This window comes from Melozone crissalis, unplaced genomic scaffold, assembly GCF_028551555.1.
Source record: "Melozone crissalis strain CALT ecotype California unplaced genomic scaffold, PUWL_Pcris_2 ptg000090l_1, whole genome shotgun sequence".
Classification (NCBI taxonomy): domain Eukaryota; kingdom Metazoa; phylum Chordata; class Aves; order Passeriformes; family Passerellidae; genus Melozone; species Melozone crissalis.
In genome coordinates this window covers 4,367,801-4,385,228 of record NW_026535867.1, presented here as the reverse complement: position 1 = coordinate 4,385,228, position 17,428 = coordinate 4,367,801, and the positions used below count along the sequence as shown (strand labels likewise).

The 17,428-nt window shown below is 37.0% G+C and overlaps 1 protein-coding gene across 1 annotated transcript in view; it reads right to left on the bottom strand.

The window, feature by feature from the left end:
• Window positions 1-17,428, bottom strand: part of CFAP47 (cilia and flagella associated protein 47) — a 260,765-nt gene that overhangs the window by 82,210 nt on the left and 161,127 nt on the right. The window contains exon 52 of the mRNA XM_054291296.1: window positions 975-1,150. Within this exon, the coding sequence (XP_054147271.1) occupies window positions 975-1,150 (176 nt within the window). The remainder of the gene's footprint in view (window positions 1-974; window positions 1,151-17,428) is intronic.

Genomic DNA, 17,428 nt, shown 5'->3' with positions numbered 1-17,428 from the left:
AAGATACTTACTAGAGTTATGAAAGTACTCATTTTTATAAAACAGTATTATTTGAATCTGTATCACTCAATGGTATCTGACATTATTCTGGTCTTTGGAAAAATCAATACAAGCAAATTGAATAAATCTCTGAATGGATTTTGACTTTGAATATCTTCTTTCAAAACTGGTCAGATGTCTCTGCCCTCCTCTTAAATGCCCACCCCATCCTCCATCCCATCCCCATATTTTTGCCAGTCAGTTGAGATAACTGAAAAACACAGAATTGTTTTTCAATAAGCCTTTAGACTAAATAATGCTTTGGTAACCAAATTCCAGGAAAGTAAGCTTTGCAATTCTACACCGTTCAATTACTTGCTGAACTGTTTTAGTTGAAACTAAGACCAAGAGGTCATCTGTCTTTTTATTGCTAATTAAGATATCAGCAGGTTTTCACGGGGATTTCCAATGTAATGAAAAAAAATTTAATTTAAAACTTCTCCATATTCATTTAGTGGATCATGGTTAAGTAATAGAAGATCATGAAGGCAAATGGATTTAAGTGAAGAGAGTTAAAGGGTACTCCACATGCTTTAGTTTGTTTTTTACAATTTCATTTCTTCTCAGAAGAGACTGAAATTGTTCTATTCCCTTTACAGAACTTAAAAATTTAAAAAAAAAAACAACTATTCAGAAGTTTTCAAGGGGGGCTTCTAACATTAAGTAAGTTTCTAAAAACATTGTTCACTAAATTGTAGTGAACTACAGTAGCAAGGAGTTATTCTATTGCCTGTCAATAATGCTTTTCCCTTGAGAGAAAAGCTACTGTTAGGGACACAATACTTTTAAAGCTGGAAATTTTCCTAATTCCATTTAATAACTTTTGTGGGAGTTTTTAGGGTAATATTTTCATCAATGGACTTAGGTTTCAATGAAAGTAGTCAATTTATTAGTAAAACAGGCACAATTACAAGTACCAAAACTTTACACCATACCTTCCAGCAAAAGCACCAACAGCAGCTGCAGAGAACTTTAGGTGATATGAAAATGTTTGTTTGGGCTTGAGAATGAAGGAGTTTTCCCCAAATAGGGATGGATGGTCCAGCAGCACACTCATCTTGAGAACTTTATTGGTAGGATTAGTGATGGGAATATTAATTCCAACAGTATCCTAGAAAAAAAAAATCCAAAATCACAAAATTAATTATGAGCAATTACACTTAAAAGATATTTCTCAGAAAAGTGTAAGGTACTTATTGTTTACACTTATGCAAACTCAGGCTGCAGCTTTTTTTGATGTGTGAACTACCCATAAAAAGCCAAGCTGCAGCAAGAAACATTTCAGACAACCTTCAAATTGTAAACTCTTTAATTCCATAAATACAGCAAAGTTCAAATCTTCATGGTTGGTCTGCATTCTAACAGCTCACTTCACCTTCCAATATGTGAGCCAGTCTTGCCAAAACACACCTCCTAAGCCCATCTGCTGTAATGCCAAGAGGTAAAATCTCCAAACTGTCTCCCAACACCCAAGCAATTGTAAAATTCCACAAATAACTACTTTGCAAACTGGCAAATGATTAGGCTGAATTCTGCTGGATCTGGTCCCTTAATTTGTAAGTCACATCATAATACCTGACATTAAAACAACACCACCACAATAAATGTTCCCTCTCTTATTCCTTTAGGCCATTTCCCTCACTAGTGATCTCTGTATCTTAGTGTAAAGTCTAGGGGAAGGACCATCTTTCCTTGACCACCTGGAAAACATTGATACAGTTAAAAGGGCATAAAAAACTCCAGTAACTGTAATAAAACAGAGCCAAAATATGGTCTCATTAGATAAATCTGCATATTTTACACCTTTAGGATGAGCAGGAATTGGGCAGAGACAGCTCACTCTGCACAGCTGCTACATTTCAGCATAGTTCCTTTTGCTGTAAGTTAGAAATGGTGTAAATCCATCCTGTGTGCCCTGCGTGCATAAATATCAATACAATTCATGAAATAAAGCACTTTGAATAGACCAGAAGGAATTTACTAATGAAGGCAGCACACTGTGATAATCCAGGAGGCACATCTGCAGTTTAAAATATATATGTTCTATTTATACATATTTATCCATAGAAAATACACAATATCCAAAAATAAGAATATATATTTATTTCTCTGTACCTATATTTGTTTCTACTCTTATTTGTTCTCTTTTCTTTGCTCTAACCAAGTAGTTTATTCAAAATCCATGTTAGTTTGCCTTTTTTAACATATAGCAATTTCTTTCTTACAGCAAAATTATTCCACATAGTTGGTTTTTTAAAGTAAATAATTCAAGTTGCAATATGAAAGGAGAAAAATATAAAATGCCTATTAAAATTAATAACACACTAAGAATGAATATGAAATACTTTTATGACCCCACACAGAGCTGCCTCCCACTGATTTCAGCCTGCCTATGATTTGGTAAATTTCTATACATTTCCATTTATAGACAATGACTACTGGAATATACATAAAACACATTTAATGTTCTACAGATGGCAAGATTACACCAGCAATTTAAATCATTTAAGTGCCTTGCATCAGTAAAATGGGATTTAAATATGCCATAAAATATTTTAAAGCTCAGATTAATAGTTTTTACTGGTGTAAACAAGTTTCTAAATCTATCTACCATTTTATTGCCAAAGGCTTCATATTGTAAAGCATCTACATGCTGTGTTAAAAAAATACTTTTACAGTAAAAAGGAAATATGGGACAGCTGATTTTGAAAAAAGCAGCAACTATAAAAGAAATCTTTTTAATCTTGTACACAAAGGAAATTTTACATTGCCAGTATTATCATAAAACAATTTTCTCTTGCCAGTATAAAATGAATGCTTAAGGTTATGTATTTCCCTGGAATTTCCCAGGAAAATTGCCTGGAATTGCCATACACATTTCAATGATCTGCTAATTCATAAATGGTAATAAGAGCAGATGTATATTTATCAGATATATATATATATATATACTTTTTTATGTTTCTAGGCCTTATTGGATTTTAATGGAGGCATAGAACTAGGATAAATAACAAAATGCTCATGCAATTGCTAAGAGTTCTATTTTTCTTATTTTTCTTGAAAAGTGCCATTTTATCAGACCTAATACAAAAGAGGAACATCACAGGCAATTTCCAAACACATTTATAGTCATTAATTTAGTTCCACATTTCAGTGCTGAGTATTTTATAAACATTTTGATAGAGGAGAAATGTGAAAGTTGAGAAAAGAAGGAAATTAATCTCTTTCCTCAAACATTTCTTATATCAAGGCTGCCAGTCACCAAAATAGAGCCACTTTTGTGCAGTATGTCATGCTATTATTCCTTTAGAACTTTCAATTACCCAATTCTTGTACAGTTCTGTTTATTTAAAATAATCTCACCAGAGTTAAAATTAAATAAAATGAAATGTAAATATGAAATAACATTTATTCTCTATGGAAATTGAAAAAACAATGGACTGCTAACACTTGATCCTATGTTAACAGCCTAAGTCTATGCATAGGTTTGATACTTTGTAAACCAGACTCTTGTTTCAAAAGATGCTCACCATCCTCAATTGATCATTTGTGATATTACACTTGTGTGCTGAAATATTTTCCTGACATATTTTTTCCCAAAGACTTTCTCATCATTCCTTTCTCTATTTCCTTCTTTGAGCAACTGGATCTAATTTATTTATGTCCATAATATGCAATTTTTTATTGCAATATTTTGCACTTTTATTAATGTATACACTGCACTGAAATATCAACTAATCCTCTTCTAAATTCAACAAGGTAATCTGCAGGAAGATGGACACATTCTACAGTTACTGTGCATAACAATTCTCTGTGTTCCATCTTCAATAATAACCCTGTTCTCACCCACTGCATGTGTCAATAAAAACCCTGCCTGGCCAAAGTGTCTAAGAGACTGACTACAATTCTTATTCTTTAGAAGAATTGTTTTAAATTAAAATCCAATTTCATTAAGGAAATGGCATTCATTCCACATTGTTTGAAGCTTTTTCAATCCATAGACCTTGAGGTGAAACCATTTGGATTTGCTCCTGAGTTTGCCAGGCTGTGGCTATAGAAGCAAATTTTTAAGCTGAGTAAGCAGCAGGAAAGTTATTTTTATAGGCCTGGTGAGATAATGCAGCAGAAATTCTTCCCTTTGTGAGTTCTTGTCCAAATCATGGTTCTTCAAGATGGAAAAGTAAAAAGTGCCTTCTTTCCTTGTGCTGCACCTGACAAGCAGGAATGTTGCTCACACAAGGACTGAACCTGAAATGGCGGCAATATTGTTGAAAAAACAGATCCTGGCTTCTCTCTTTCATAGGCTTAAAATGACCAGAGCTTTCAACATCCCCATCAGTGTCTCCATGTCAGTAGCAGGAGTTAGAGTCTCCTGCTGTATTCTCATTATTAACTCATTTCTGTTTCTCGGAACAGAAGAGGCTCCATTGAGTTCAACAGCAGCAGTTGAGAACAGTTTCAGGGCCATGTTCAACAGAGCTCAGCCCAATTTGGTCAAACTGCTTCTAGAAATCAGTTCTGGTTCTTGAAGTGCTTGATGCAAAGTGTCCCCAGGTCACACCTCACCATCCTTTTCCCCGCACACCCCAATGCAGACACCCATGCCCAGACTCAGCTGGGCCTTTCTGGTACTCATCATTCACATGGAACTCCTCTGTCCTGAGGGGCTGAGTCCTTCAGGCTCCCTATTCACTCCTAAGTAAATGGAGAAGATCTTTGTGGAGTGAACAATCTCTCTCACTGTATGTCCTGGTTCAGAGCAAATTTGGGAGAGGATCCCCAAAGGGGTTCCTGTAGGAAACCAGATTCAATCAGCCCCTCCCTGCAACCAGTCCGGGAGAAACTACCTCCTTGGAGAAAAGTGGAAAAAACCCCACTTATTAAACAATAAAACCCAAACAATATTAAACAATAAAACCCCTTGCTGCTCCAAAAGAGATGACAAACTCAGAAAGTCCCTCCCCGGGTTGCAGCTGAGCTCACTCAGTCTCTGATCAGTCCCTCAGTGCTGCAAATGTCGCAGGCCAGGCCCGGCCCGGTGGGCCTCAGGTGGAGCTGCCGGTGCTCCCCTGGGTGTTCAGGCCAGAACACGTTTCATAGAGGTCCAAAGAAAAAAAGGGAAAAACCACAGTCTAGGGAACTTCTTTGCCTCAGCTAGCTAAACTAACTAAAAGCAAAAGAGTGTCCCGCTGTCTGTCCATCTGCAGACAACACAGTCAGGAGCAGGAATGTGGAGGGGCGAGTGCAGTGTCTGATAAACTGCTGCTTCTCCTCTCCCCCTTCACTCTCTGGAACATGTCTGAAAGGTGCAAAACTTATTGTTCAGCATAAACAGAACGAGACGATTGAGGATAAAAGCATCATATAGTCAACCCAGGACACTGTACAAGTTCCTTAAGCTCCTTTTTTTTTTTTCCTTTTTTTTTTCTCTCTGAGATGTAAATTAATTTCCAAGATAATCCTCTCCTTTCCATGTAGGGTTATGAGCATAAAGAACCACAGCATTGCTATTCCCTTGATACTGTGTTTTTTTCCCATTTTACTTGGCATATTTTGCCTTATAAAATACCAGCTCTCAAAAAGGCACCAACTGTTCATCAGCAGTGAAGTCTATCAGAACAGCAGATTGAACTGCTTGAAATTTAGGACTAAACACCTTAAGCAAATTATATATTTGTAAAACCTGCTTAGCAAGGAATCTATTCTTATTGCAGTACAGGAAATTAACTAGAAGGGAAAAATTTCCACATAACATTTACTATCAGAAGCTAAAAGGGCAGTGAGTTTCAGGTTTAAATTTACATATAAATTTGCATAGGAAAATCACACCGAATTGAATTTCTTTTAGCTGAAATATGCATTAGTGTCTAAGTAATAATGCCCTGAAACAGAATACAGCAACAATTAGCTCATAAGTTATACAATAATTCTAAGTTCCCTGACTAAAAATTACAACACTGTTAACCTTTTAATGGGGCCCACATATTGTACCAAGCAAACAAACTGGGAAAACAATGTTTTGCAAGAGGTGATTACAAAAATTATTTTTCTGAAATGGAAGTAAAGGAATAGACTGAAAAAGCATTACATTTAATGACTGAATGGATCTATGATGTCCTCAGCTCCACCAAAAGGTGCCACAACCCACACCAAACTGATATTGCAATAATGTATACACATAAAGGAGAACTAATGAACTAAATAGTATGCACATTTTTGCATTTACATGTAAAGATAGATAGAAAAAGCTGAGTTTTCAAAACTCTTCAAAGATGAGTTGAATGCTAAGCAAAGTGCTATTTTAAGATAATTATAAGAAGTATACCTGACACGGGGATACAGACTGAGTCAAAGTAAAATTAACATCCCAAATTCCCACAACTGAGAAAGTAATAACTATGCTCACATCTTAATGAATACTTTTTTGAATTTGAAATCAAGGGCACCTCTGCATCCATGGAGACCGAAGCTCAATAACTCTCCATACTCCTGAGAGCCAAATCCTGAGGAAGATTTCCTTCTCAGATTCAGCAGTGTTAGAAGAAATTACCAATTACAGCTATTTTTTCCCAATGTCTATACTGAAAATTGGCACTTCTAGTGATCAGCTCAGTTGCCTTAATCATCTCATACAGTAAGCTGGCTCATCAAAGCCCTACTAAAAAATGTAGAAGTCAATCTTTTCCATTAGCAGAATCAATGGAGGAGATCGCAGAATCAATGGAGAAGGAGATCACAGAATCACAGAACTGTTTGTGTTGGAAGAGACTTTAAAGATCATCTCATTCCATGGGCAGAAACACCTTCCACTGAAGCAGGTTGCTCAGAGGTCCATCCATCCTGGCCTTGAACAGGGATGGGGAATCCACAACTTCTCCAGGGAACCTGTACCAGGGCCTCACCACTCCCACAGTAAGAAACTTCCCCTAATATCCAATCTAAACCTACTCTCTGTCAGTTTGAGTCCATTCTCCCTTGTCCTGTCACTGCAGGCTCTTGTAGAAAGCTTCTCTCTGTCTTTCCTGGAAGCTCCCTTCAAGAACTGGAAGGCCACATTAGGTCACACTGCAACCTTCTCTTCTCCAGGCTGAACAACCCCAATTCTCTCATCCTTTACTCACAGGAGAGATGCTCCCTCTAATCATCCTGGTGACGTCTTTTTTCCCAGAGGTCCCTGTCCTTTTCCTGGCTTTTTCCCAGAGGTCCCTGTCCTTCCTGTGCTGGGGACCCCACGTGGGGTCTCACCAGAGCAGAACAGAGCAGAGGAACAGAATCCTCTCCCTCACCTGCTGCCCACGATGCTGCTGATCCAGCCAAGAACACATTTGGCATTCTGAAATTGACTGAGTTTGACTGCAGAAAGATGGGCTGCTTCTGATATCTGACACTGAATTAATGTAAAAAAGGACCAAATTAATCTTCAGAGGATTTTACAAGAAAATCATTTACACCTACTTTGTCATCAACATTTTTGGAAAGCGTGACTCAGCAAGTGACAGATTTCAATACAGCTCCTATTCATCATTTTTATGGGTCACTTTGCTGTGCAGATACATGCACACAATATATGAGGTGCCAATGATAGAAAACAGTTTGAATCAAATCAATAGATGTATTTACACACCTTGGGTGATAGAAATATTTTGTGTGATGTAAATCCAGGCTGCATTTCTCAAAACCAGACATTTCTCTTTTTTTTCAGATAATCCTTTCTCCTTCAGAGACTATCATATCCACAACAGCAGAACAAAATAATTAAGGTCAGTATCACTCAATAAAAATCACTGAAAAGTGCAACATTTGCAAGTGAGAAATGTACTGTTCTTAGAGAATGAAGTCAAGAGAGATATCAGTGACTAGTGCATTTTCAAAGTCAGTTATGTCTCATGGAGTTGTAATATGCAAAATCTTTTGCAAGCATGCCATCACACTGAAATACCTGCCCAAAATCAGCCTCAAAATAGTGAAAATCAGCATTTGTGACTCTTCCTTTCAGAGAAGTTAAGGAGATGCAAAATTTAGGGTACTTTCCATTTCCAAATAGCTTTGGATATATCAGGTAGACAGTTTGCAAAACCTGTCTTTTTCAATCATTTCTCTTAGATCTAGACTAAGTCTTACTCTCAGAGATCTTTCAGTGTAATTCAGGTTAAATGTTTAAGTAAATCTGTGTCCCTTATTTACCACAGAACTGCACTATTATCCCTGGACTCTGCTGTGTACAGCACTTCGAGGTTTAGTTCCTGAACTAATTGTATCTGCCCATATAACGCTACAACACCTAGCTGTAATTATTTTCTGCTGGTCTCACTGATTTGTTTTCAAGGGCTACATGAAGTCACAATAATGCCATAAATTCACAAATCCAATAGACTAGAACATACTTTGGAAGGCTTGGTGAGTGCTGATGATTTCTGCATATTTACAAAGAAGTCAGTAACTGAAACCACAGAATTGCTTCCAGGAATTTACTCTAATTTAATTAGTCTATTAGTTTACTACTGGATTAATATTTAGATCCAACTGTCCTGGACTGAAAATTGGATGTGATGAAGCTAGAAACCTCTGACATGCAAATACAAACACAACAAAGTCTGTATCAGTGAAATGAGCTGAATATCAACTCACTCAGAACTGACCAGGAAAAGACAATAACCAGCACTGCCCATGTTCCAGTGCTTCAAAGACCTACAGAAATACTTGGTAAAAATAAACTTACAACCACCTATCAGAACACAAAGCTAGAATAACAGAAGAACTATTACACTATTTCCACCAACTTTAAAGACTCTTGCAAAATGTGGAAGAAAATATTCTACTATGTGCCTCTACTCACAGCTCATGCTGTTATGGGCTAACTAAAAGTAATTCTTTACTTTAAAAGTAGTAACTAACTCCAATAATATCTAATTTTACTGAATTTTTATGACCATACTAATGAGGTAATTTACATCTCAGCTACACCACCTACCATCAAGTTAATCAATCAGTGGAGGTAAATGCTAATTAATTTGACTGTCTTAGATCTTGCACCTACTGTGACGCTCTCATTCTGTAGGTCTAAAGATAGATTTTTAAGGAAGCATTTCTTCACAATTTAAAAGACTGATACCATAATTATCACTTGGACAAAACATGTACAGATAATTTTAACAGAAAGCTGAAATTGTCAAGGTTTCTGCTGAGAAAAACTTTTTCTCCTGAATTTTCTAGAAGTAAAATTGCTCTGATAAAAATCTTTCTCTCCTAGATTCTAGCCACTTGTTTTTCTTAAATCCAACTTTTATTTTTGGCATATCTCTGTAGTCTCAGGAGCCAGAATGTATTATAATAGGAAGAGAACTTCTTAAATGTTCATCATTTTTCTGAAAAAAGAATTATATGTAAATCAAAGGGAACAATCTCCATAAGAGTTATCTCTTTTTCTGTTCCTTACTATGACTCGTAAGATGAGATAAACTTTGAGAACAGCCTCATTGCTAGTTGTTGCTCCAGGAAAAGTTAACTTTTAAACCCTTGAGATTTGCTCATAGATTACTGTCTCACATGAAACAATAAATGCTGCATATAAATATTTACTTCAATGCTAAAGGTATTTGCAGTCTGTCCCACACATTCCCTTAGCAGTCACTCTACTAAAGTAATGCAAACTCAGTATATCACAAGCAATGCTTATTAATAACAGTAACATCTATATCTATTTTCTTATTGATGGTATCTGTTTGTCGCAGACATCTTTTCATGAAAAATCCTTTCCTTAAAATTTTTCCTCCTGAGAAGCTGAGAGACCTGAGGAACAAAATGTGAACAATGATTATCTGCTGCTGTGGAATGCAACAGGTGCATCTGTGATTGGTCTCATGTTGGTTGTTTCTAATTAATGGCCAATCACAGTCAGCTGGCTCAGACAGAGTCCGAGCCACAAACCTTTGTTATCATTCTTTCTTATTCCATTCTTAGCTAGCCTTCTGAGGAAATCCTTTCTTCTATTCTTTTAGCCTAGTTTTAATGTAATATATATGATAAAATAATAAATCAAGCCTTCTGAAATATGGAGTCAAATTCTCGTCTCTTCCCTCAACCTTAGACCCCTGTGAACACCATCACATCTTTTACTAGAACCTCTTAAAAAGCAAAAATTGGAGCAGTCTGAAGCAAGGCCTACACTTGAATTTCCCTGGGTCTGTGCAGTTTATTTCTGCTGTCAATCAGAAAAAGCCTCTTCCTCTCTATGGGGAAGATGTTGAAAGTGTTTATTAGATAATTGTGAATCCATGAATCATGGAGTGGGAGTATAAAGCCCTTTAAATACAGATTTCTCCACATTTCTGTCTGCTCAGTTTTGACCACCTGGCAGATCAGTTTGTGAGGGAAAGAATTGCTACTGCAATCACCTGGCGCTTTTTTTTTTTTTTTTTTTTGGCATATCCACATATTTGGACATGAGGCATTATTTCATCCTTTAACTTTTCTACAGTAAAAACTATCTCCTGAGGCTGCAGCTTCAAAACATGGAAGTATGAATGAAGTGCTTTTCAATTTTTCTATTCATCCTAAAGTCGCATTCTGCTGTGTAGGGCCCACACAGAACAGATCTGCTGCATTCATTTTTCTACACTGTCATAACCAAGAAGTTTTGGAGGTTGAAACCAGTAATTGGAATACCCTGCCTCTGCTTAGATCTGCATGTAAACAGCAACACTGTGCCAGTGACTTTTTAAGAGCACCACAAAGGTCTCAGAAGCAGTGTGTGAGTGGTCTGGGGGCCTTCACAAACAGCAACAGCAGCACAAGTTTCAACTCACAAAAACAATTCTTGTGGAAGTGTGGGTGGGCAACATCATTCAGAGATACATTACCAAATTTGGGGTACTCATGTGGTTCTAAAGAACTTGAGAGAGAGAAAAAAAACCAGATTTGGCAAAGACAAAACTATTGTCTCCACACTTATGAGGAAACCAAATTCAATCCCTTGCAGGCTTTGGTTTTATTAAAGCAGAAACTAATAATTGACTGTTCGAAACAGACCTTCCCCTCTGGCTTATCTCCCACTTTACAGATCCTGCTTGGAGCTCACTTATTAGATATTTCCTCTCCAGACAGAAAATACTACTTTTCAAGTACATGAATGGATTAAAAACTCTCTTGACATAGTGAACCAGAGAGGTACACTTAGAATTTTCTCCATGAAATAGACAACTGCTAATGAGTAAGTGCTTAAAGCAACAACAGCCTTTTAGACACTTTACATCAAAATTTAAGAATCACCTTCTGTCTTGATCTCTACATTCAAGCTGAATAAATCCATTAGAATATTTGCAAGGCAAAGTAACTATTGCAGTTCATTTTTCTAAACAATTTGAGATAATCGACCTAAATTTATCAACCTAAGTTACTACTCTGTAATACTGTTAGAATTTAGGAAATAAAAGTAAACAGCAAAGTAAAATACAGTAAATAAAAGTTTTAATTGTAAATTGTTACAATGTTTAAATGGTTGATGATACTAATAATTATCAGTTGATAATATTGATTAAATTAAAATTATAAATAGTGTTGTTTTCTCTGCATTTAGGACTAAAAATATGTGCCAATGTACAAACGAATCATAATAAGTGAAACTGTTATTTAATTAATGAATAATGAACATGAAATAATTTTAATTTGACTCGAAACTTCCTGCTTTCACAGATGGTTTCTCTGAACAGTTAACATTCTTTATAAATTATCCTTTCTAAATCCCAGAGAAATATATAAATTATTACTGAGTAAATATTCAGATGTAAATAACCTCCTCCCATGTAAAATGAGTAGTGTTAATTTTTACTCCCCATTTCTCTCAAACAGCTTTAGCTGGAATTTTTTCAGTAGAAATATTTGCTGCAGGGAATCAATGTTATGGCCTTCAGGTTAGTTAATTTTATACAAATAGGTCCGCAGATTCAACTGACGTAGTCTCTATGATCACTGAGACTTTAGTTTTTCTTTAGTCTTCTAAGATTTCAGTTAGAATGATTTTCATCTCCCTTTACCAGGAATTCAAATCAAGCAGAAAATTCATTTTTACAAGGCTGGAGAAAAGTCTTCAGACAGTAACAGACACTGGGCCCTCCATCCTACTGAGGGTGATGAGCAAGTGTCAGAGATTGTCACATTTACACAGTCACTCCTTATGCTGATTTAAACAGAAGAGGAAAAATCTTGATTACTTTTTCAGTAGGCCAAACCATCTAAAACAGGTAGAGCTATAGCCTAAAGTCAAAACATCCAGTAAAACTTCATAACTAAAACCAAGTCATTCCTGCGTTAATGACATTTTTCAAACTTCAACACAGCACCTGTTTTCAAATCAAATCCTTACTCAACTAGCTTTATGTACCTACTTGAAGTTCCTGATTCAGATGTTATGAATATTTGTATGTCTACATTAACTTGTTGCTCATTGCAATGATCTACTTTAATTATCACTGGCTGTTTCAGAAGCTGTGCATGCTGTCCATAGAAATCCAGCAGAAAAGAACAACTAGCTGCTTTACCCATGTTCTAGAAATGCAGAAAAATTTTATTTGAAAAAATTTTATTTGATTTGAATAAAGTAAATATTTAATATATTTTCTATCATAAAGTTTTGTTTGACTTTCACTCAAGAATTTATAAATAGTATTCTAAACATGGGAACACAGCAATACTATTTTAGAGAAGTAGGGATATTTGTACATTTTTGGGGAGCAGTAGTACCTCTGCCAAAACACTCTTAAGCATAGATCTTTCTGTTATACAAATGGACAACCTTCATAGGAATTGAACAAATAATAAAGATCTCTTCCTCCTCTTCCTTCATCTTACACAAGGAAAACAGAGATTTCTCACAAGTCACATTAATCACTGGGGGGGAAACAGCGCAGTAGCACCAGTTTTCTTGGCAGCTCTGAAAAATGGCAGGAAAGGTTTAAAGGTTGGACTTCTGCAGAAAAAATCACAGAAGGTCACTTTTAAGAGCCTCCAAGCATAGCTGGAAAATTTACACTTCATGATATCTTTTAGACGAATCCCCACTGTTCTCTTTCATGTTCCTCTCACTTTTATTTATTAAAAACCAAAATAAACAAACAAAAAAACCCAAAAAACAGAACCATCAAAAAGTAAGCCCAAACAGAAATATATAAAAAAAAAAAAACCCACACCCAGCTCTATACATGCAACCATGTTTTGTCTTGAGCCAAAAACCTAGCATAAGTTCCTAGCCTTGACAGGATGACAGGGATCAGAGTTCAAACATTACATTTTCCTTTCAATAATGTTACTTTACTACCTAGTTCAATCTGCACTCCAGGCCATCAGTGAGCAAATTTTTCTTAAGAAGAACTTTTTCCATGGACTTGCTGTGTGTAATGGTTGAGAAAAAACCCCTCTTGTTTTGATTGCTAAGCCCCAGGGGAGCAGCAGCAGTTGTGGACTAAGGGAATTGGTAGTTTCCTTATTCAGGGCCATTCTCTTCCTTCACATAACAGTTATTTTTCATAGATATGACCAGTTGTCCAGATGAAACATCCCCTCTAATTATTTGGTTTAGATCTAATCCCACATTTTTGTTCCATGGCAGTTAGTGACAGCTCAGCTGTCATTTTGTGATCTACATTATCTCCCTGCTCTTATATCAGAGAACTGATTATTCATCTGTAGGGACAAGAGGAGGGGGTTGGCACGTGTTATTTATCAAAAAAATCACTCACATTTTTATACTTCTAATAATCATCCTTTGGTTTTTTATTTATTTTTTTAATGAGCTATACAAATATGCTCTCGTCTGAATTATTTGCCTAACTGCTTTTTGTTTGAGTGATTAATAATTACTACCTTCTCAAATTTATTTTCCCTCCCACCAACCATGTTGCCATGGTTCTTTTTATACTACCAACTGTCATGAAAGCATATGATAGAAATTAAAAAATCTTAAGGCATGATTCATAACTTCAGGTTACTCAGTTTCTGAGAATGTGATCCAAGTCTCAGCCATATATGACAATATTCAGACTACAGTTTTGCTTAGTATTTATGAAAAATTAACGTACCACAGCTATGAAAACAGTGTGTCACTGTCTTCAACTGCCAAGTTACATAATTACAAAACATTCTTAATTATGTGGTTTTTTCTTTTAAATAAATAATGAAAAATTTAACAAGGGAGACACTGACACATAATTTAGATTCTAAGTTGGTTTTGCTCTGACACCAGTGACACTTGTAACAACATCTCTGCATTCTACCTGTGAATTGACATAATGCAGTTACCACCAAATACAAACTCCTGCTACAACAATCACACTGCAGTGTTTTTTGACAGGATGGGTTACAAAGATTTGGGTGTGTGATCTGTCCATATCAGCTGGCAGTGAGACACAGAAGGAGGAGACAGAGCAGAGCAGGGTGAGGGCTCAGCCTCCACAGTCTGTAATGCCATCAGTGTTTTGGTTATCAGTGGTTGTTGCACTCCCATGAAGTTAAACATCCATCAGTGGTTAAAGAACATTAAATGAGCACGTGGAAGATATTCCCCAGTTAAATTACACCCAAAATAGGTGGATTTCATCCACTCCAGGACTGCTGAGTGATACAAATGAAGGAGTGGTAAGTGGGGGCAATCAGGAGAGACAGATCAAAAACACATTATTTCTGTGTAGTGAGAGTTTAACACTAATGCATATTTCTTGTGAGTTCCCTTTAAGTAATTAAACAGAAAAAGAAAAGATGCTGGCAAGAGGCACAGGCTGGGGAAAATTAACACATATTTTCTGAGATTTCTTACTGTTGTGCCTCTCTGTAAAACAACTATAGGTTTAAAACAGAATGCCATCTCCCACTGATAGGTTTTACTTCTGCAGTCCCCAGAGCATGAATCCCAGGTTCTAAAGATCTGCCAAGGCTTTTGTGGGGAACTATTCCTTGAGCTAATAAATCCTATGAGAAGAAACATACCACAGAGTTGGCAAGGGTGATGCTTCTGATCTACAACTTACAAATCCATTAGAAAGCAAAATTATTTCTGTATGAGAAGAGCTTGAGGAGTATCACAGAATTGTTTGGGTTGGACAAAACATTAAAGAGCATCTCATTCCAACCTCCCTGCCATGGGCAAGGACACCTTCCAGCAGGCCAGGTTGCTCAAAATCCCATCCAGCCTGGCCTTGGACAATTCCTGGGATGGGGCAGCCACAGCTTCTCTGGGCAGCCTGTGCCAGGGCCTCACCACCCTCATAGGAATGAATTTTCTCCTTACATCTGATCTAAACCTGCTCCCTCTCAGTCTGCAGTCATTACCCCTTGGCTAACCACTACATGCCCTTGTCATAAGTCCCTCTCCAGCTCTCTGGTATCTCCTTTAGGTACTGGAAAGCTGCTCCATCTCCAGCTCTCTCTGTCCTGACAGGGGAGGTGCTCCAGTCTTGGATGACCTTCATGGCCTCCTGTGGCCTCTTTCCAACAGGCTCGTATCCTTCCTATTTTGGGACCCCAGAGTTGGACTCAGCACTGCAGGTGGGGCCTCACCAGAGCAGAGGGGCTGAATCCCCTCCCTCACCTGCTGCCCTCGCTGCTCTTGATGCAGCCCAGGACAGGCTTGGCTTTGTGGGCTGCAAATGCTCAGATGCTCACAGCTGGGTCTGATGCATCAACACCCCCAAGTCTTCTCCCCAGAGCTGCTCTCAATCCATGATCTGCCCAACCTGTATTTGTGCTTGGGAGTGCCCTGAATGCAGGACCTTGCTCTTGGCCTTTTGAACTCGATGAAGTTTGTGCAGGCAATTCTTAGAATTCATCATGAATTTGAAAAGCTGTCAGCTACTAATGAACAACAGTCTGATCTAGCTTGTGCTATCTAGATGTCACTAACAGAGTAAAACCCCGAGAACAACTCAAATATACTTCAGTATTTTTTAGAAGTAAAATATACATTTGAAAATACACTTCTGCATCCTATACCACCTGCACTCTCACAACTTTGTTCCTTTGCTTTTGTGATTTATTAGACTGCCACAGGCTGGTCTAGACAAGACAAAATTAAATAAAAATATGTTAAAACTTTCATAAGAGAAAAATGAATAAATTCCTGAGCAGACTGTGATCACAGAGCATACTTTCTCCCTTTTTCCCTGAACTACTTTTCAGCTGATCTCTTTTAATAGAGTTGATGATCTTTGTCGGGGTGAAATGAAACCTGAAATTTGCATTGGTGGAAAGAAAGCCAAAGCTGAGAAGTCTCCAACATCACTCCCCTTACATCATGCAGTTCAAAACAGAATGATTTTCTAAGATGATAGAATAGAAATGACAGCTCACAAATCTGAAATTTCTTTACTGGAATTAATTCCAGGATAGTGCTATGGAAATGTTTCTACTTGTAGCAAAACTAATGGAGTATTTAATGACTGTGGGGAAATGTTCTCTATAGGCCAGCAGTTCCAATTGCCCAAACTGGTTATCCAGGTGGACTGAAAGACAGAGGACAACAAAAAAAGACAAAAATTCTTAGAATTTGGATTGGTTTCTTTCATTATGACAGCTGGCAAAGAAAAGGAGGTTGAATCTGGGCAGTGACTGTTGAAGTTGTAAGATAAAGTTGGAGGTGTTCATTATGAGCAGCACTAGGATTGACTGGGTTATTTCAGTATTACCAACACTTGATAATATCCCTCCTCTGAAATACAGTTTAATCCTTGTCACACTTGTAAGGCTTCCCCTGTTGACAAAGCTTTAACAATCCTTGACAGCTGGAATGCATCCTTACAACCTTTCCAGCTTAATTAATTATCTATTTTCTCTTAATATACACAGAACCTAGACAGAAAACCTGCAGCTGGATACTCTCCCTCCATTTCAGTAGGGCAATTCTTATTTCTGCAATGGTTGAGCACTGGAATTCAAAGCATCAGGGCTTGAATTAGGAAAAAATATCTAGATCAGCAGGCTATAGGTTTTAAAAAGTCATTCATTTTAAATGAAAATCAGAAATCACGTACCAATCTGTCCAAGTTGGAAAAAACAGCCAGCCAAACATGAAAACACTCAGCCTTCCTCCCTTTAATCAAAAAAACCAAACCATCACCACCAAATAAACCAACAAACCACAACAACAAAAACAAAACAAAAACACAAACCCCAAAACCTGGGGAAGAAAATGAAAAATAAATCTATCTTCAAGAAGTTTAACTGAACACTGAGAAACAGACTGTCATCCATTCCTTTCTTGGAAATAGAAACATGTGGAATTATCACAAAGAGAGTTAAAATCAGTATTTTATTCAGCTATTTGCAAAGTAATGGCACCAAGCATTCATCCAACACAGGAGACGCCACAAGTACTAATGACCAGGTCTCTATCCTAAACCTTTTA